The sequence below is a fragment of the Muntiacus reevesi genome, chromosome 4, assembly GCF_963930625.1.
Source record: "Muntiacus reevesi chromosome 4, mMunRee1.1, whole genome shotgun sequence".
In the NCBI taxonomy this organism is placed as follows: domain Eukaryota; kingdom Metazoa; phylum Chordata; class Mammalia; order Artiodactyla; family Cervidae; genus Muntiacus; species Muntiacus reevesi.
In genome coordinates this window covers 4055625-4078148 of record NC_089252.1, presented here as the reverse complement: position 1 = coordinate 4078148, position 22524 = coordinate 4055625, and the positions used below count along the sequence as shown (strand labels likewise).

General features: G+C 38.2%; 1 protein-coding gene across 2 annotated transcripts in view; it reads left to right on the top strand.

The window, feature by feature from the left end:
- Positions 1–22524, top strand: part of ZNF407 (zinc finger protein 407) — a 376463-nt gene that overhangs the window by 232434 nt on the left and 121505 nt on the right. For both annotated transcript variants that reach the window (XM_065932291.1, XM_065932292.1), the window contains exon 7: positions 600–720. In XM_065932291.1, coding sequence (XP_065788363.1) covers positions 600–720 — 121 coding nt within the window. The remainder of the gene's footprint in view (positions 1–599; positions 721–22524) is intronic.

The following is a 22524-nucleotide window of genomic DNA, read 5'->3' as shown; positions in this document are numbered from 1 at the left end:
AGTTTATGGTGCTGTTAAGTATTATGTCAAATGTTTCTTTGAGGCCTCTTTACTCAACTTAGTGAATTGTAATTTCTCTTTACTTCTAAAAGTTTTTAAATTGGTGTCAATTTGTAGCTTGGTTTTATTTTTTCTTTGTGTTTAATTTCAGGATTTTAGTTAAGCTTTACACTGAGTATTCAAAGTATATTTTTGTTACATATTTTTCTGTGATTTTTAAGCTCACTGAAACTTTTATAATGGCTCTAATCTGACATAGTGTGTTAAAGGATTCCAAATTCCAGTGTGAAACCAGATATTTATATTTTTATATGAATGAGTACTTTGCTTTGCGTTTCTGTTTAGATTAGGTAATTTAGATTCCTATTTGTGTAAGTTATGTTTGAATACATGATCTGTATCTTCCTTCTGTTCTAATAGAGAAATAAAAATTAATGGTATCTTCTTTCTTACTCTACAAATAAATGTTCAACAATCCTACATATGTGTGATCTTAAAATTTCATGGAAAAAATGTCTTTTCAATTGTCAATAACAGATTAAGCTCTTCATTTTCAATTTTTGTAATTGGAATGTACAACCCTTCTTGATTTATTACAGGAGAAAAACCCTTCAAATGTGACGAGTGTAACTTTGCTTCCACGACGCAGTCTCACCTGACGCGGCACAAGCGGGTGCACACGGGAGAGAAGCCCTACAGGTGCCCCTGGTGTGACTACAGGTAACGGGTCATTGTGAAGCGGGTGTAGTCACGTGAGCCATCATGGTGGGGGAAAATCCTGCTGAAGTCACCATCAGCGAATTTGTTTTTTTTGATTAGCATGAATTACAATGATTTAAACATGATTTGCATATTAGGTTGGGAGTTTATCACACCACCTAGTTTTGGTGACTCTCTTTAAAAATGTAAAGTTCTCTTTACATTTTTTGTAATCTTAACATTTTGGTTTTATAATCCATTGGTGCACCTGACTTTCAAGTGATTTTCTTTCTTTGCTCAAAGTAAGGAACCATCCAATCAATTCAACACTCATGGCATCTCAGCTACTGTGAGTGAGGCACTCATTTAGACAGTAAAGATAACGTGAGAGATGTTTTCTGCCTTTAAGGATATTGTAGCATAATGGGCGTCTTGTATTAATGTTTTGTAAATGCTTGTAGAGTTTGGTGTCACTTAAAAAGGCCAGGGGAGTGCATAGAGAAGGAGCAAGCTCAGTCCTGCTAGAGTAGAGAGGTTAGAAGATGTAGAACTTTCAGACATGTGAGTGTTCCACGTGGATGCTGGTGGTTCAGCTGTGTGGCCTTCTCATGCTAAGAGCATGTTGGTGGTGATGAGTGCTCCATCCACTCGCGAAGGCCTCAGTGGCTGTCGTCTGCCAGGTTGCAGAGTGACTTCATGGAGGCCGCAGGGCACAGTTGTGCAGAGGCAGGAGTGGGGGGTGACCCTTTTACTCTGTGACAAGCTCCGTGCCACCAGGGCGTGGGGGATAGGGCAGTGGACATGTGGGTTGTGAGTGGATCACATGGGGAGGCTGTGAGCGTGCTCTGAGCTCACTGTGGCCTGTGAGACATCACGGGGTGTGCATTCAGCTGACGGCCATCTTCCTAGGGCCTCCATCAGCCAGACTGTGGGGCTGGAGGTCTCATGGACCAGTTGTGCATGGAGATGTGGAAGCACTGAGGGCAGTTCTCCAGTGCAGCCTGCCTTTGTGACGTATTAGAATCTCTACCTTAACCTGCAGACTTTGTAAAAACATAGATTTTTGTTACTCCTGCAGATGTAGCCTGTGCATTCAGTAAATATATTGCCACAATCTCCATTATTAGCCTCATTATTGCATTAAGTTTTATGTCAAAGGTCATCTAATAGTATAGAGATATTACAGATATATTTCATTCATCAATTATTCATTTATTCAATGTTTTGTCAGTTCTGTTTTTTGCCTATCGCTAAACTGGTGTATCTTTGAAATTTGGTAAAATGTTGATCCAATTAGAGATAGGCATAGAAATTCTGAGAATATGACTTCTTTAAAAAGCAAGCTGTATTAAGTGCTATTTTATTTTATTAAAGAGATTATGTTGTAGTTGCCTTTCCTACAAAACATGGAAGCAATTACAAATTTATATAAAATTTCCCTTAATTATAACTCTTGTTTAGTCTCTTAAGTTGTGACCCACTCTTTGCAACCCTGTGGACTGCAGCACACCTTTCCTGTCCTTCACTATGTCCCAGAGTTTGTCAAACTCATGTCCATTGAGTCGGTGATTATCACTTTTAGCTGTTAGGATTTTATTCTTTCAGTCTGCACTTTATGTCTAAATTTTGAATCTCTTTTTTTTTAGTTGTTTACTTCATGATCAATTTTAATTTTCACACTTAAATTGTATAACCACCTTGTTTCATTTATCCTGTATAACTATAATTTTTAAGTTGCAGAACTGTTACTTTAGACACGATCTTATACAGACCCCATATATAAAATAGATAAAAGTGGGATCTACCAGTTACAGATTTCAGAGCTGCACTTCGTAGTAGTCACTTACTATAGCACTGACAAATACCGTAGAAGACTCTTGATAAGCAGAAAGTGTTCCAGTGGGAGAAGTTATTGCTTACAGTTGCTGTTGCATTAACCTCCGTTCCTGTTTGTGACTTCGGAGGGAGCACTCAGCAGGGCTGGGTAGTCATGAACTTGGGCTCCATGGAGGTCGTTCAGCCTCTTACTCGTTTGTGAAAGACACGAGGTTTGAGTACCAGTTTACAGAATTGCTGCTGACGTATGGTAGGAACAGACTGAGGTCACTTATCCAGAGCCCTTGTTTTCACTCTTATCTCAGTTTGGGACTTCAGGATACTGTTCAGTGAGGTAATGCAAGAGTTTCAGTGCCCTGAAGGTTGTTAGTGTGTTCAAATTTATTTATAATCCTTGCCATGATGAATTTTTTTCCTTTAACAGTTTTTCAAGTTAAAAAAAGTCAATCATTAGGTAATGGCTGAAATACCTTAAACTTTCAAAAGATCTGGTCTGAAAACCGCTCTTTCCTTCATCTTTCCTTCAATATAGTTTTAATACTTGCATGGCCTCAAGTTAGATTGATAACAGTAATAACTTAATTTTTAGACAGTTATGCAATTTTCAGGTTTTTGCTCCAAAAGTACTTTAATATAGATCTTTGTGCATAGTATATGATTTTTTTGGAGGAAATTTGTGGAAGTAGGATTTCAGGCTGTTGGTACCAAGATGGGGGTGTGAATTTTGTTTTGCTGATTGGTACTGTGTTTTGGTTGGGTCTCTGTATGCAGAAACATATTTTGAAGTATGTTAGGCTTTCTTGATGTGAAATCGTATTATACTTTTGTCAAGGCTGAGGTCATACTATTTGTCCCCCTACTTGAGTTACCTCCTTGAAACAGCATCACTTCCACTGAGCAGTGTGTTTGAGCCAACCGGATCCCATCCAGTCCATACCTCTGTAAGCCCGGTGAGAAGAGGAGCTGGCGTATTCTAAGACTGTAGTTACTGTCCTGTGAATTAACACTCAGGACACTTATGTCTAGTGATCACTATCAAATTTCCTTCGAAATGCTGTAAGTCCTTGATAAAATGGTGATTTTGTCTTCATTTAAACCTTTTAAATTGAATGTTATTGGAAGTAAATAATTTGAACAGTTTCTGTTCATATGACAGTTTTATCTTCTGTGTATACATGGTGAGATTTACTTTCACTAAATAGACAAAGACCAGTTAACTTGACCAGAAGTAAAAAAAAAACTTCCAAATATGTGAATACTCTTAAAGTTAGGGACTGTGAATGAAATCTAGACTTTTCAGCGGATCTTTTTGTTTTCTTACTGATGAAAATAAGATTTCTAAATGAGCATATGGTTAACTTCATAAAGACTGTTTTAGCTACACAGCATAGGAAGAACAAACTGCTTACCAGGTCTACCTCACAACAACAAAGAAAGTATCTTCTTTCACAAAGTAAATAAATTGGAGTATGTGTGATTTCTATAGAATAAAAATATGTATAAGATGATCACATATTTCCTGAAAAGATGTGGTCATATTTGTCTTTTCACTGCCTTTTCATAATATTTTGTTGCTTGAAATATTTAAATACGTTTTTATATTTAGATTTTTTTCTGCTTAATATAAATAGATAAGTTATTCCTGTAGTATATTTCTATCATTGTCATTACTAGTGCTTATTTGCAGGTAAGTTGCCATCATTAGAAATGAAAGTATTATTTAAATTTCATTAGAAAATATATTTTTTCATTTTATAAATTGAACATTAGTGGAGAAATACTAGTAGCTATAATTATTCAAGAAAAATGTGAATATAGATTTGTTTACAAAAGAATTTTATAATTGGTCTTTTGAACCTGGGGCTATTTTTCAAGTTTGCATTATTAATTTAGGCAATGACATCTCATTCTGTTTAGATGTAAACATGTACCCTTTTCCTAAGCTTTCACTGTCTGAAATATCCAAAATTCTAATCCATTACAGATCAGTATATTCCATCATTGCTTCAAAACTTTGAACCATTAATTAGTATTCATTAAAATTTTGAAGTGTAAATTTAGACTCATAGCATTGTTCTACCATATTATTTATACAGGAAATTCTTTAGATTTTTTCCTATATTAACTTGGAAACAATCTAACATTTTTCTATATTTTTGTTTTTTTTGTTACATATTAACTGTCACTTCTGTATTAATGAGAGAAATAGAAAAAAACTCTAATATGTTATACTAAGTACCCTTTCTAATAATGTAAATCCTTATTTCCCCATGGAGTTTATTAATATTGAGCTGCACTCTGTTTCACTGATTGTGCTGGCTTCACATGAGATTAGATGACTTGCACTGTGTTAGCCATAATTGGACTTTTTTTTACATGAAACTCACCTTCTCATTGGCTTCCATTTTTTAAGATTTATGGAGAAAATGCAGTAAATGTATATTAACCATAAATGCACAAACCACTGATAAGTCATAAAATGTAACACAAAATACTGTCTGCAGTATTAAAAATATTAAGGATAATCTTATATTATACTTTGAATGTCATTTAGTAAATTAAAGAAAACCAAGTTGAGGCCAGACTCCACCAGTTTGATCATTTACTTACTACGTCTCTGTTATTGATCTTGGAACATGTTCACTGTTTCCTAAGACAGATTTTTCCTCAACTGTATGCCTTAATACTTCCAGTGTTACGCACTTTAAAAAACTTTTTACTGTTCTACTTTTTTATTTTATTCACTATTTTTATTATTATTTGAAATTTTAACTTCAGTTAGAAATATGACATATCATAGAGCTGAGGAATAAAAATTATAATTCCTGCCTCATATTAACAATTTACCCCTCTTTCTTTGCTGAACTTGGGCATACACTTTGATTCATTTCCTTACTTTGATGGCTTACTTACCCTTGGCTGATGTATTCCATAGAATCATTAGTATATTAGGTTTTGATTTCAAGAAGAGTTTTCATTCCTTTTGGATGAGAGCAGGCTAAGAATGTTTGATGTAACCTTTGTCCCAAGTAGTAGAGTCTCAACAAGAAATGTGCTTTCTGTGATATCCCCTAACATCTCTTTTATTACTCTTCTAAATACTTTAATGTTTCTTACGATCAAATTCGCAAAGTTTTTACACATGTGACTGGATTAGGTAGAATTTAGTGTCTGTCACAACCATTTGAAGTATATGTGTGTGTGTCCTAGAAAATTTTTGTCAAATAAAACCGTTTAACATTTCACGTGTATTACGCTTTACTAAATAAGAAGGTGCTAAGGCCTCACGTATGATGGATCATTGCTCTGCCCTTCATAGCATCTTGGCTGGAGGACTTATCCGCAGGGACCGCCACCTCCCTGTGGGGGATTCCCCAAGGGTTCCAGTTCTCTTTTGGCTTCCTGTGCAGGTTCATAGGCAGTAACAGGAGAAGCAGTGGATGGGTCCAACTTGGGTTTGCCCTGAATAATACCAAGGAGAAAAAATAGGTTTTTGTCTTTGTAGCAGAACAGCATTTATACTGAGAGAGAAGGGGAATTATATGTACCAAAATGAACAGCACTTGTTTCTTTTGCTGAACAATCAGAGGTAGCATTTGTTTCTTTTGGGTGACATTGAAGTTCTTAAAGAATAATGATATTACCTAAAAATAATTGAATGAAAATATCTAGTATTCATAATAGATAAAATTTATAGTTGAAGCAATTTGACCGATGCCAAAAGCCTAGTTATATCAGAACAAAATTCAAATTGAAAACTATTTTTGTCGGTGGAATAAACCAGACAAAGAAAGACTAGTATTGCATGATATCACTTAATGTGTGGAATCTTAAAAAAAAAAAAAAGAAAAAATCAAAAAATAGTAGAGAAGTAGTTGCTAGGGAGTGAGTGAAGGAGGGAGAGGTGGGTTAAAGGGTATAAACTTTCAGTTACCAGACGAATAAGGTCTGAAGAGCTAATGTGCTGCATGATGGCAATCAGTGATTAAGTACTTTGAATACTTGGAATTAGTGAAGAGAGTAGAACTTAAATATTCTCACCAAAAACAAACAGAAATAAATAAAACATACCAGTCAGTACTATTTCATTTGTATCAAGTCTGTTTTTCCTGTATATTTACTGGGCTTCCCTGGTGGCTTAGCTGGTAAAGAATCCACCTGCAATGTGGGAGACCTGGGTTCGATCTGTTCTCTTCTAAAATAAGAGTACTGCTCATCCGATTACTGGAATGAGGAACCATGTCCTCGGCTGAAAGCCTCCAAGTCCAGTCACTCTGCAGACTTCCCTTGGGATATGACTCCAAGGCTCTCCTCGGTCTGTGGTCAGTGTCTCCTGGCAGCTCGATGTGTCTGCTGTGCTGTGTGTGCGGTGCCCGTCCTGGCGGACGGCCCCCTCCTTCTCGCCACCTGCACACAGTTCAGTGACTCACAGATAGATGTCAGTACATGGCTGGCTGGTGGAACCAAATTTGGTCATTGGCAGCGTAAATGTTGGTTAGGAAGATTCTCCTAGCAGGTGTCAAGGTGGGACTTTCTGGAGGTGTGAACTTTCTCGTGAAGTAGATGTTTCTGTAAGTTTCCATGGCTTCTTTTGAGGGGTTCCCTAACAAGAAGCATAATTGTATTTTCAGGTTTTTCTATCTTAATTATGAAAGTCGGAGTGTATGTAAATGTATTTTTTTATTCCTAGCATTTCTGTTTCAGTACAAGTTAAATTCTTTCTGAACAAATATCTCCTAATTTTCTGTTTCGTTAGTGAATTAAAAAAAAATTCTCAATAGTTCTAACTGTAGTTTTGATTTGACTTTGTATTTTCTGTAATGTACATAACTAATGTTATTTTTATCTGTAGCATATTTTACTCAAACTTTTCTTGTCTGCCCTAAGACACCCAACTACACAGACTTTTAAAAATTTTTCTCTAAGCCTATGTGCTAATATAGCACAGTATTTATGTCAGGTGTTTAGTTACTGTTGGTAAATTAATTTTCATCTGACAAAACTCTTAAATGAGTTTTATACTTATATACTTATACATTTATACTTAAATGTATACAAAAAATCTGTAGACCTAAAAACAAATAGATTCCATAGTATTAAAAATTACAAATTGGTTCATATGCCTTTAAAAGGGAGAAGTCTCAGGTAATTTGTTTTGTTTATCACACAAGTTTTAAGTTGTTTTGTTTGTTGATGTAGCTGAAATAGGCATTGAGATCACAGATTAATTAGAAGAGCCGTTTTGAACACAAAGTGACCATACATTCCCTTTGCTATCTCTTAAAGTAGAATCCAGATAAACATGTTTATTTAACCTGCTGGCTCTGAATCCCACATCCAGTCATTATAGAAGGACCAGAGCTATCTTTGGGGATGGTCTTTCTACAAGGAATTGCTATGGACAGTCCCTCGGGTGGTAGTTAGATATATCTGTATATATTGTGGTAGAAAGAAAGGCCTTAGAGATGAAAAAAATAGAAAATATTTTTTTGGGCAATAATCTCTTGCATAATAAGTTATTCCTCAGACACTAGAGCTATTATCACACAACAAAACACTTCACAGTGTAACTATCTATATCTCCTGGCAGTGGAGGCTCATACAATGTACAGCTTGTTAGGAAAACTCTGTAATCACCAGGATTATCTAGAACAACAGTTGTAAGAACATTAGGCACACCCTTCTGGTTGTGTGGTTGAATTTCACAAACTCAGTTGTGGAGTCGAGAGAAAATAATAGAACAGGATACCTTTGAGGTGTATAGCAGTTTTACCACCTGTCATGAGTTCAGTGAGAATGCCAAGATATTAGTTATTTCATTTTGGTTTTGGATCCTTTGTTTCAACGTATTCTGAAATATTGACCCTCTAGGGACTGTTAAAAAAAAAAAAAAATCCTGAAAGAAAGAAAGGAAAGAAGAGAAAGAAAACCTTGGAATGAGCAGGAAATGGGGATGCAGTGTGTATATGAGCAAGCTTCTCTATCAGCATGCCTTCTAGACATCAGAGCCCTTGAGTGGAATAAGATCCTGCCGTCTTGGTAGCACCAGTGCACGTTCTGGCTTTAGGTTAAGAATGTCTGTAGAAACAAGATGACATCTTTTCTCTCTCGCACATCTTTCTTTTGTTAATTAAGGGGATGTGGCACAAATCCTCTGTTGACGTTTTCCTACTTGTGAGAAGCAAGTTGGCTAAATATACTCAGTCCTTTCTTTCTTGTTTGTGTTTTTTCATCTTGAGTTACAACTTTTAAGAAATACATGAAATGTCATAAAGCAAATTAGAGTTTTCCAAGAGAAAAAAAGTGATAAGTTTTTAGTGCTTGCTTGTGCTTAAGTAAATCAGTTAATCTCTTAGATTTAATTATTTGAGGTAGAAATTGGTTGGCACTTAAATCTGAGAAATGTGTTTTGTTCTAAAAACCTCAAATAGCTTTACTTTAATAAAAAGTAGAGTTCTGCCCCACTTTCCACTCCCAAATTATGTTTTTCGCTTGGTTTTAGCTTGTCTTCTCCCATCAGCAAGCCTGGACTGTAGGGCCTGTGGGATTGTGTGGGGATGGGGGCAGGACATCCTGGGGGCTGAGTCCATGTTGGGTGTTTTGCTTCTCACCCTAAAGGCAGTGAGTGTGTAGATAATGGAGAATATTAAGGAGGAAACTGACATATTCATATTTTGCTTTGCAATAGTCACTGATGCGGTACAAATGAGGAGCCAGAGAGGGACACAGCAGAAGTTGGGAGAGCATCTGAAAGACAATTGCGAAGGTGCAGGCAGAAGTAATAAGTGACTAACCTTAAACCAACATGCTAGCCATAATGGGTTAGAGTGAGGCTGATCTCAGCGCTTGTTAGGAGGGCGAACATGGTGACCAAGTGGGTGACTTTGGGGACCGAGTGACAGAAAGATGCACGCCATCCTGCTGATGCCTCAGCCAGGGCTGCTCGGCGAGCAGCGGCCACTCACCAGGTTCTCACCCCTGGAGGAGAGAGATCCCTTTGGCCAAGTGATGGTGAGTGTGGGTTGGCTTTGAAATGACTTTGAAAGGCCCGTGGATGCCCACATGGAGACGAGCCTGGAAATGTGTAGGTCAGTGTTGCTGTACATGGACTGAAAACACTGATGCGATTGGTATCTCCCTGTGGTGAAGCAGCGGGGCAAAGAGCAGGCATCGGAGGCACGGAGCAGTAGCCTCCCAGCAGTGGAAGGGGCCTTGGGCAGTGGGAAGGAGCCCCCGGGACAGGACACCTGCCTCAGCTCCCAGAGGTCTTCTGCGGGAGCCCAGATCCAGCACGGGGGTAGGAGCAGAAGGCACACGCGTGGTCAGAGGTGAGGCCATGGGGAGAAGCCAGAGCAGAAAGCTCAGTCTTGTTGTATCTGAGTGTTTGTTTTCATTTGCTTGCTTAAGATTGCTTTTAAAATCTTACTTAAGTACTTACATGCCGCGGTGAAAGAGCCAGCTGAAATAGTGACAATGAACAAATGCCTAACTATACCTGACGACTCAGATGGCCCATGTCAGCTGAGGGTTTTGTGACAGGTCGGGGGCCCTGATGATAATTTTGAAACATCGGCTGTGCCTCTCTCTTGAATTGGAGAACTCCAGCTTCACACCTCTGAACATCTACGCCCAACTACCGTGACAATGCTCCCACATTTGGGGACACTGCATAGTGCTAAATTTAGGTTTGTTGTGGTCAGAGTTTTGAATCAAACAACACAGAAATTGTGTCATGGGATTGCTCTGCTCTCCCCTACATAGACACCCAGTCACCGGGATTTTATTTGCTTTCTATGGAGAATTTATTTCCACAAAAGATTGCGCTGCTCTGACTGTTGGATATAATTCAAAATTTTGCTTGGCACATTTGAGGGTGACCATTTAGCCAACAGTCATTTAAATGTCATCTTTTAAAGTGTGTCTTCTTTTCTGTGACTTATTCTAAACAGTTTTGCTCATGGTTTCGGACTTTTCTAAGATGGGCACATCTAACAGGCCCCTCTAGTAATGTCAGAAGTCTGTGGAATCTCACAGGCAGTTACTGTGATGACCCCCATGTGTATTTACAACTCTTTCTGTTTGTTTTACCTGCATTTGTTTGACTTTATTAGTAATCACAAATATGGTATAACTCTTAGCAATCACAGCTTTAATTATATTCTTTATGTCCATTTGTACTAAAACTTCTGTTTCACCCCATTTTAGATTGATCCCTACCTTCTTCAAATTGCCATATTTCTAGAAACGTGTAACTTGACTGGAATGGTCCTACCAAGAGAAACGTCATAATGAGGACCATGCGGCAGGGGAGTTAGTGTGTGTATGGCTTGGAAAGAGAAGTGAATATATCACTCCGCGGGGTGAGATAGGGTGCGTGATTTGTTTCCATGACTTAGGGTGGATTATAACTGCTGAGTGTTGGTGTCAGTTGCACTAAACCACTAAAAAGTGGAAATAAGTCATCTATACTGCCCCGCAGGTTGATGCATGCTTTTCTTTTGCATTCACTCGTGTTCTGTTTGGGTTTCCTTTGATTCTATAGCAATTTTCGCTGCTTTGTTTTATTATAAATTCCAGTTCCACAGGAGGGTTATGGCTGCATCTCAGAATTTGGTTTTAGCTTGTCTTTCACCTTTAAAAATGAAAAGAGCTTTTCCCTTTGCAAATTGAGATAGTTCCAGACATCTTGCCATAAATTTTTGGCACCATTTCTGTGAGTACATAAAGGTAATAGAATTGATCAGCTTAGTGCCCCTGAGGTAGGTTCATTTTAGCATTGGCTACAATGTGTTATTGAAACGGTTGGGGCAGCTTCCGTCCTATCAGCTAACACAGCTTTCTTGAGCAAGGTTTTCAAAGACATGACTCAGGAGTGGCAGTGAGTAAGTGTGTCGTTGGAAGTGTACCCTCAGACTCAAGGAGCTGTGTGCCTGGGAAATATATGGACAATATCAGCATATATATAGGTACACACACACACACACACACACACACACACACATAAAGTTACGTGTGTCTCCCAATTAATGATTTTGTATGAGCTGTGTAAACAACGTTATGAATATAAAGGTTACACAATCCAAATCTTTCTTCTTGTCGTATGTGCTTTGTTTTCAACTACGTACCCACACACACATATACTACCTTCCTTGTATCCATTTTTAACACAACAGCCTTCTAAAGCATTGTGTGTTCTGATGTAAAAGAGATTCAAAGCAAGGCTCCAGCTTTATTCTTACGGCTCTTTTTTTTGGTTTAAAGGTGGAATATATGTTTGCTTTAGCCGTAAAAGCACAATCAAGGCGCCGTGATAAGTGACTCAGTGCTGTAAAAGTGAAACGGATTCTGCCTTCACTCACATGAGCTATAGAAGGGGGAAGCTTTATTGTCCCTGGGAAAGTGATAAGGCAGAGTAATTGTATATTATACTGTCCTGGAACATCTGCCTGAAGACTGTTGGAGCAATTCATCTATCATGGACGATGCAGCATGTTTTGTCTTTCTGCTTTAACCCGTCCCCACTGCTGGCCTGCGTGGAGGTTTTGATAGGGACTGCGCCTGGGCCCGGGCTCCCATTAATCAGTCCCCTTGTTCAACACTCCAGCTGACATAATTACAACCTGCGCACAGCAGTTATTCAAGTCGAGTCCTTGTCACTCGTGGTGCGAAACTACACGGCGCCGATCCCGGAGGAGATTGCCTTATCACACAGAACAAGGGCTCGCAGGAGTCGAAGAGAATAGAAATGGGGAAATGTCTTCCGGGAGTACTATATATTCCTTTAAAATAAGACATTTGAGAGACTTACAAGGGACAAAGGGAGGCATTGTGTGCGGTGACTGAAATGAACCGGTTATGATTTTTAAATGCATTACATGGAGCAATTTTGTAAAAATGGACATAGGTTATTAAATAAACTCAGTGGCCCCCTTGTCATCAGTGATTCTCTTAAGTTTTTCTTCAAAAGTGATCATGAAACTCTAGAATTATGGAAGGTTGAAATGCTGCTCAGTAGGGCTCAATTGAACAATGTGAATAAAATATGTGTTTTAAATCTTCTGTAAATATACACTTAACTCAGAGAGCTTCATAAGGAAAAGAGAGTCTGGGAAGAGCCTTTCAAGAGCTTTGCAAAGACAGGGAAGCTCACTATTCCCTCTGGCCAGAAAATAAACTTTGTGCCTTACTGTTTGTTGCACCTCCTCTGTCTGACTTTATGACGGGTAGCTTACTGACCAGCTCCTTGGTGTAGCAGATGTGAGAGATGTAGTCTCCTTTCAGCCACTTAAGAAATTTAAAATTTTACGGCAGCCCCACCCCTGCCCCTAATGGACCAATTTATGGGCATGTCTTGAGTTACGTGGTCAGGTCTACAAACCTCCTGGATGAGCTGTGCTCTCAGGCATGCATGCAGAAGCTGTGGGTATTGTACATCCAGCCTTTGTAGGTTTTTTTTTTTGTTTTTTTTTTTTGTCTCTTTGACATTATAAAATTGTCTCAGGTAAAATCACGTTCTGGCCTAGGCTCTCAGAAAGATTGTGAAATGTATTTTTGGTTCTGTAAAAGTTTCCATTCTATCACCTTAAGTTTGAAAAACTTTCAACTAGAAAAGCTACAGTAAACTACTACATATACTGATATTTACATCTTGAATTATAAAGTAGTATTGTTTGTATGCGACTATTGCAGGCAACAGTTCTGTAAGGGCAGGCCTTCCTGTAGTTCCAGCCTGGCGAGTGTCTCTGCGCCTCAGCCTCTCTCCCTCCTCAGCCTCTCCACCTCCTCCTTGCCTCCTCTGTCGCTCCTCCAAATATGATTCCAGTGACTGAGCAGGAGGTCAGGCTGTATTCCTGTTCTTTGTTAAAGATCCTTTTCTTTTGAAGGCTTCTCATGTACATGCCTTTCCTGGTTTCCAAGCATTTCATTTTGCTAAGCCTGGCTAGTTAACAGAAAGGAGGAGAATGACACTCATTCTCTAAGGACTTCCATCCATCCATCCATCCAGTGTTCAGTCATGTCCAATTCTTTGTGACCCTGTGGGCTGTAGTGTGCCAGGCTCCTCTGTCCGTGGAATTTCTTAGGCAAGAATACTGGAGTGGGTTGTTATTACCTTCTCCAGGGAATCTTCTTCATCCAGAGATCAAACCCATGTCTCCCTCATTGGCAAGTGAATTCTTTACTGCTTGAGCCATCAGGGAAGCTCCCTGAAAGGACATAAGTTTGTAGAAATAGAGTAGGGGAGGGCTCTATTTATTTCAAAGGTCCAATATAAAACGAGTGACAAGGTAACAATGAGCAGGATTTCCACCAGTGTCACTGGAACCACAGTGACAGGAAGAAGCAACAAGTATGGCTGACCTCAGGGCCAGTTTTCACCAGTCGTGGGCTTCAAGCAGTAGATGTCATTGGCTCATTCTTGGAAAATGTTTTTTTCATCAAGTTAGTTTGAGAAACATTCTCTTTTTACCACCCTCTTCAGACGCATAATAAATAGCATATTGAACACTCACAGAGTTACTGCTGTTAAAAAAAATGTAATTTGTGTAACTGAAATATGTGAAACATTGGCCACCGAAGTATTCTCACTGCAGCCCTATAGGCATCATGATGGACTAAGTGGAATGTTGGGGTAGTTCTGTTTCTTAAAGGCTGTTGTTGTTGTTGTTGTTCAGTTTATGGCATTTGTGTTCTGAATTTTATCCAGCAAAACTTTTTCCATTCAAGAGTATAAAAATATTTTCTCATATTTTTCTTTTAGCACTTTAATAATTTAGTGTCCTATTGTTAACCTTAAAATCCAAACAGCATTTGTTTTTGCATGGTATAAGACCAGAAGAGTCTGTAAGTTATGTTTCCTCATGTGATAGGCAGTTGACTGAACACCATTTGTTGTGTGACCATCATTTCCTCATTGATCTGAAATGACATCTTTATCCCTTGTATATAGGGGTCTTTGTATTCTCTGTCCTGGTGATGTATCAGGTTCGACAGTCCCAGTGACATTCACCTGTTGGTTGAATACTATTGATAAAATATCCCATTTTAGCCATAGGGTTATAATTTTTTATTCTTGTACCTCTAGCAATCTAACCAGCACAACTGTTTAGTAATCCAGAATTCTCAGGCTCTTTCCTTCTGGGCCCTTTAGTGGAAACCTACGTGGCAGAGGGCTGTGTATCTCGGGCCATGTTAGGTGAATCATGCAGGAAGCCTAAGCAGCTGCCTCGGGCTCACCCTCCGCCTGCAGGGACTCACAGCGTTATTTTCTTCTTCCTCAGAGAGTCCATAGTGTTTCTTAGACTTGGTGAATTTATGATTAAATACTGCTGGTTTAAAAAATGTGGAAACTTCTTAAATTTTGTTTACATAAAGCCTTTCATGGGATTATTCTTTATTAATTGTGGATTATTGTTTTAATGATACAGTGGAAACCTTGTTCAACTGAACTTTAGATAATTATGCCTTATGATACACTTGTTCCAAAAGAAACTTAACTACAGAGGGAAGAGGAAGTGCCTTTCTAAATGTATAGGCATACAATGCTATATAACTGTGGTGTTTATTTTTAAAATAAATTGAAATTGCCTTTCATAATAGTAAGTAAATTGCTAATGATGACCCAGAGAGTTGAACTCTATTGCTTTCAATAGAAAGACTAGTCGTGGTGATAAACAGTGCATTGAGCATCTTCCTTATTTTCTAAACTTGTTTAATGTCATTTTCCTGAATCTTCATGACAGCCTTATGAGACACATATATTATTAGCATGAAACAACAAAATACCCCATGGTCTGAAAGTGTGGGAGACAAAGTACTTAAAAAAAAAATTCTGTGTTTCTTTAAGCAGAACTTTCAGAATTTTTAAATGTCAGATTAGGTACATAACTTGCCAAGTTGTTAGCAGGAGACCAAGATAGTGGTGAATTTCATACACAGAAGTTTGGGAGTGGTGAGGCAGATACGTGGCTTCTCTTGGGGAAGGAATATTGGGATCCATGTTTACATTAGCATGTGACATCTGTACCTGCTCTGTCTGCATTTCTATATTAAGATAATGTTACCAGTACGCATTACCTGATTGTGTACACAGAAATTACCTGATTGTGTCTTAGTGATATTACTTTATTATCAGCCCAGGTCTCTCTGCTTCCACAGTTAACTCTCCATATCCACCACGCCAGCTCACCTGATGCCTTGAGGGGGAGGTGGTAACCCGGGAGGAGAAAGAGCAACACAGGTGGATGGCCTCTACCAGACATGAGTCCTGTGCAGCCTGGGTCATTTCGATGGATGAGCACTTGCAAGACAGACCAGCAGACTGGGACAGAAAATCCAGACTCAGCTTCAAATAAATCAGATATTCATGGAGAGAGCGCTTCAAGTCAGTGAGAGATCTGGCGAGCAGTGTGGAGACACAACTTATACCACGCTCTAGGGGAATTTTGAAAGGACTTTAATACTTAGTGGAACACTGCAACTATTCAAGTACTAGAACCAATTTGGGACAATCCTTTTATGACCTCTAAGTAAGGAAGCCATAGGACAAAAGATGAACAAAATAAAACATTTCTGCTTCTCAGAAGATACTATAAGCAAAGTCTAACTGAAAGTAAGGAAGAGATATTTGCCACTTCTGTCATAGACAAATGAGTTTACTTCCCTTATGTATAAGAGAACGACTAACAACTGTTAGGAAAACAACTCATAAAAATATGGAAAAATGGTACAGAGGAAGCAGAATACACATGGCATTTCAATATTTGAAGCAACTTTATTCATTACAAGAGAAATGCAGATTAAAACTGTTAAAAGTTGGAAATTGAACCCCACCTTGAGCTGTCATTTTTCACATACCACATTGGCAAAAACTTGGAAGTCTGATAACACAACACACTACATTGGCACGACTGTGCAGAAACAGGCTCTCTAAAACATTGTTGGTGGAAGTGTGAATTGCTACACCTCCTCTGGAGGGCCATTTGGCACCATTGATCAAAACTACAAAAGCATATGCCCATTGACATTTGAAACAATTCCACTTGGCATTGTGACATTCTCTTGGCATCATGAGAAAGAGAAAGTTTCACAGGAGAATTCATCACAAGCTTGTTTACACTAGATTATTCATCACAAAGTTGTTTACACTAGTGAATGATCAGAAACGACCTAGATGCTCAGCAGTAGAGGATCAGTTAAATGTGATGTTCTCTGTCCTCACGAGGAAATTCTGTGTCGCTGTTAACAAAGGAAGGAAAGGAGGAGAAGCCGAGGGAGGGAGTGGTGGGGTGGCGTGGGGGGAACGTCAGGAAGGATGCTGTGTGCTCATGTAGTCACGTGGAGAGGTCCCCGTGCCCTTTCGTTAGGTGAAAAAAGTAAGATGCCAACACGTGTTATGCCAACAGATTTACATATAAGAAGAGGGGAGAGAAGAAAATACAGTGTGTTTATGCATTGAAAAAAAAATTGTTAGTTCTCCCAAAAGATTGATGGGCAGTTAGTGATTCTGTGTCCGTGGTCCAGGGTGGGAGGGTGGTGATCCAGGCTGTGGTAGGAAGAGACTTCGCTGTCTCTGTCTCTTATTATTAGACTGTTTGATGTTTTAAATATGTGAAGGTATGTTTGTTTAACAACTTCAGTGGATTACAGTATTTTTTTAATAACTGAAATCACATGTATCAAAAGAGAAAAAATAGGAGCTCTTCTGGGATGAACCATGCTCTCCTCTGCTCTCTTGGATGGGAAGTTTCCTGCTCAGGAATTGGAACCTCTAAACCGGATTCTGCTGATGACAACATGTGGACAGGTGTCAGCTTTCAGCATCAGTTTCCCCTGCTGAATGACTTGATCCCCTTTATTAAGGAAGTTTCCTGAGCGACTACTAACTGCAGAACTTCTCCTGAAAGAGCAGGCCCTGAGCCTTTGGAGTGGGAGTGCTGACTCCAAGACCCTAGACTACCAGAGAACTAACCCTAAGGAGTATCAAATAGTGAGAACTCACATAAAGGAAACCACTTGAATACAAGACCTGGCATCACCCAACTACCAGTAGCACCTTGTGCAGGACACCTCATCTAAACAACAAACAAAACAAAATACAAAGCCAGTCATTAGCAGACAGGATTACCACCTCACTCAGCCTTGCCCATCAGAGGAAAAACGAACAAACAAACAAAAACTCAGCACAAATCTCACCCTTTATGAAGCTTACACAAACCACTGGACCAACCTTAGGAGGGCAGAAACCAAAAGGAAGAAAGAATTCAACCCTGAAACCTGGGAAAAGGAGACCTCAAACACAATAAGTTAAAAAAAAATGATGAAGCGGCAGAGATATGCTACACAAATGTAGGAACAACCTAGAAACACAGAAGTCGAAATAAATGAAGAGGAAATAGGCAAACTACCTGGAAAAGAATTCAGAATAATGATGTTACAGATGATCAAAAATCTTGAAAACAAAATGGAGAAAATGCAAGTTCCAATTAACAAAGACCTAGAAGAGTTAAAGAATAATCATACAAACAGCACAGTGCCTGAAATTAAAAGCAGAAGAAATTGACAACAGCAGCACGTCGGAAGCAGAAGAATGAGTCAGGAGCTGGAAGGTAAAGTGGTGGAAATAACTTCTGAAGAGCAGAATCAAGTAAACAGAATGAAAAGAACTGAGGATATGAGGATAGTGTCTGGGGCAATATCAAATGCAGCAACATTTGAGTTATAGGGGTCCCAGAAGAAGAGAAAAAGAAAGGGTATGAGAACCTTTTTGAAGAGACTATAGTTGAAAATTTTCCCAACATGGTAAAGAAAATAGTCAATCAAGCCCAAGCGTCACAGAGTCCCATATAGAATAAACCCAAGGAGAAACACACCAACACATACTAATCAAAGTAACAAAGACTCAACACAAAGAAAGAATATTAAAAGCAGCGAGGGAGAAGCAACAAGTAACATACAAGAGAAACCCCAAAGGTTTAACAACTGATCTTTCAGCAGAAACTCTGCAGGCCAGAAGGGAATGGCAGGATATATTTAAAGTACTGAAAGGGAAAAATCTACAACCAAGATTACTGTACCTGGCAAGGATCTCATTCAAAATTGATGGAGAAATCAAAAGCTTTTCAGACAAGCAAAAGTTAAAAGAATTCAGTACCACCAAACCAGCTTTCCAGCAAATGTTAAAGGGACTTATATAGTGAAGAAATACAGGAGAAAAACAGACCTACAAAATCAACCCCAAACAATTAAGAAAATGGCATTAGGAACATATATATCAATAATTACTTTAAATGTAAATGGATTAAATGCTCTAACCTAAAGACCCAGACTGGCTGAATGGATACAAAAACAAGACCCATATATATGCTGTCTACAAGAAACCCACTTCAGACCTAAAGACACATATAGACTGAAAGTGAGAGGATGAAAAAATATATTCCATGCAAATGGAAGCAAAAGAAAGCTGGAGTACCAATCCTCATATCAGATAAAATAGTCCTTAGAAGAAAGAAGGTTACAAGAGATTAGGCAGGACACTACATAATGATCAAGGGATCAATCCAAGAGGAAGACATAACAATTATAAATATCTATGCACCCAACATAGGAGCACCTCAATACATAAGACAAACACTAACAGACATAAAAGGAGAAATTGACAGTAACACAATAATGGTAGAAGACTTTAACACCCCACTCACACCAATGGACAGATCATCAAAACAGAAAATTAATAAAGAAACACAAGTCTTAAATGATACATTAGATGAGATGGATCTTACTGATATCTTCAGAACATTCCATCCAATGCAGAAGAATTCACCTTCTTCTCAAGTGCACATGGAACATTCTCTAGGATAGACCACATCTTGGGTCAGAAATCAGAACTCGGTAAATTTAAGAAAATTGAAATTTTATCAAGCATCTTCTCTGACCACAACACTATGAGACTAGATATCAATTACAAGAAAAAAACTGTAAGAAACACAAACACATGGAGATTAAACAATATGTTTCTAAATAACCAACAGGTTACTGAAGAAATCAAAAGGGAAATCAAACAATTTCTAGAAACAAATGACAATGAAGACACGACAGCTCAAAACCTATGGGATGCAGCAAAAGCAGTTCTAAGAGGGAAGTTTATAGCAATACAATACTACCTTAAGAAACAAGAAAAACATCGAATAGACAACCTAGCTTTACACTAAAACAACTGGAGAAAGAACATAAAGCCCCCAAATTAGTAGAAGGATAGAAATCGTAAAGATCTGAGCAGAAATAAATGAAAAAGAAATGAAAGAAACAATAGTAAAAATTAATAAAACTAAAAGCTGGTTCTTGAATAAGATAAACAAAATTGACAAACATTTAGCTAGACCCATCAAGAAAAAAAGAGAGAAGAATCAAATCAACAAAATTAGAAATGAAAAGGGAGAGGTTACATCAGACAATGCAGAAATACAAAGGATTATAAGAGACTCTTATGAACAACTATATGGCAATAAAATGGATAACCTGGAAGAAATGGACAGATTCTTATGAACTTCCGAAACTGAACCAGGAAGAAATAGAAATTATGAACAACCCAATTACAAGCACTGGACCAGATGACTGGACCAGATGACTTCACAGGAGAATTCTATCAAACATTTAGAGAAGAGCTAAAGCCTATCCTTCTAAAACTCTTTAAAAAAAATTTCAGAGGAACACTTCCAAACTAATTCTACAAGACCACCATCACCCTGATACCAAACCAGACAAAGACAACACAAAAAAAGAAAACTACAGGCCAATATCACTGATGAACATAGATGCAAAAATCCTCAACAGAATTTTAGCAAACAGAATTCAGCAACACATCAAAAAGTTCATACACCATGATTAAGTTGGGTTTGTTTCAGGGATGCAAGGATTCTTCAGTATACACAAATCAATCAGTGTAGTACACAATTTTAGCAAATTGAAAGGTAAAAACCTTATGATAATCTCAATAGATACAGAAAAAGCCTTTGACAAAATTCAGCGCCTATTTGTGGTTAAAAATATTCAAAACATGGGCATAGAACAAACCTACCTCAGCATAGTAAAGGCCATATATGATAAGCCTACAGCAAACATTATTCTCAATGGTGAAAAACTGAAAGCATTTCCCCTAAGGTCAGGAACAAGACAGGGTGTCCACTTTCACCACTGTTATTCAATATAGTTCTGGACGTCCTAGCTACAGCAATTAGAGAAGAAAAAGAAATAAAAGGAATCCAGATCAGAAAAGAAGAAGTAAAGCTCTCACTGTTTGCAGATGACATGATACTGTACATAGAAAATCCTAAAGATAGTATCAGAAACAAAAGAGAGAAAATATTTAGTAAAATTTTTTTAAAGCTTCATTTTCCTTAAGTTAAATATCAAAAACTTAACTTACGCTTTTGTGTTAATAGGCAGCAAGTGTGTAGCCCTGACATAATTTTGTGGTATTCTAGAAGACCTTGTTGTTGTTATTTTACTAATTTATTATTTTAAAATGCAGTGCCTCTGAACTTATTTCCCTTATTACATATTTTAAGAAGCCCTAAAATTAATCAGCTCCCATCTCTGGTCCTTTTACTAATTGCACAGCCAAGGCCATATTTACATATATAGAGAGAACGCTGCCTCAAGACTTTCAATATGTTGTATTTCAAAATTGCATTTGAAACGTCCTCAGACTTTACACTGCCTTCCTCATAAACTCAGTGCTTGCACTCGTGGGCCCAGTGAGTCCGGCCTGAACCCCTGTCCCCACGAGGCGCCTACAGTGTCGCACTGAGCCGTCTCACCTCCCGTGGAACCATGCCCTCACCTCCCCACCCCACGTTGAGCACCCCTCCATCTGTCCTTTCTCTTGAACCTCACTGTTCTGATTACTACTGCTTCATAGAAAGTTTTGTAATCAGAAAGCATAAGTCCTCCAACATAATTCTTCGTGAGATTGTATCGAGTCTTTAGGATCAGTATTTCAACTTTGGTAAGAAATCCGGCTGAGATTTTGATAGGATTGTACTGAATCTGTACATCAATTTGAGGTGTATTGCCATCTTAATAATATTAAATCTTGCAGTCTAGAAACATGGGGCAACATATACTCTTTACCTTAAGAGTCAGTGTCAAACTAAAGATACATTCAATTGCTGACTCCTAATAATTGAATGCCCTCTTGGCATTGCTGCTATTATTTCCTGGCAAACCAAGGTTGGACCTTGTTTGGAATAATGTCTCAGACCATCCTTACTTCTGTCTGACCTGTTCTTCGTTAGTCCCTCTTCAATGTACCACTCTTATTACTAGTTGTAAGTTCTTTTAATATTTGGGAAAAAAAAAACCATTTGGGGGGCTGAGTATCATTCAGAACTGCTTGACTGAAGGTATCCAGCCTACTTATTGTCAACTGAATGTTGCAGTTGCCGCACAGTCAGCTGTCTGTCTCTTGATAGTCTCCAGTGTGGGGACTGCAGTCTGCAGGTCTCTGTAGCTGCTTTAAATGATGTTGATACAATATGTTAGAGCTTCTACTTTTTAGGCTTGGACCGCAATAGTTTGATTTCAGAGTTGTTCCTTTTTATCTCAATATTTTAAAAAAATTTGTGTTGTATGACATCAGAACAGATTATGATAGCACACAAATATGCCATTATCCATGAAATATATCTTTTCAATTGCAGATAGACATTGACTGTATTTTCTTTTCATTTGCATATATTTAATGTTTCTTAGATACGTGTATAAAATAGATTAATATGCACATATATTTATTACTTACATAAAATCAAGTATACAAATAGTATGCACATCACAAATAAAAAGAAATAGGTATGAAATATATGTATAAAATGATCCTTAACCTAAAACACCAAGTCCCACACCACTTCTCCCTTTTTTATTCTATATTTTTAGATGAAAGAAGCTTCTCTCCTTTTTTAACCCTCCCAATCCACTTTTACTTGCTTCAGTAAC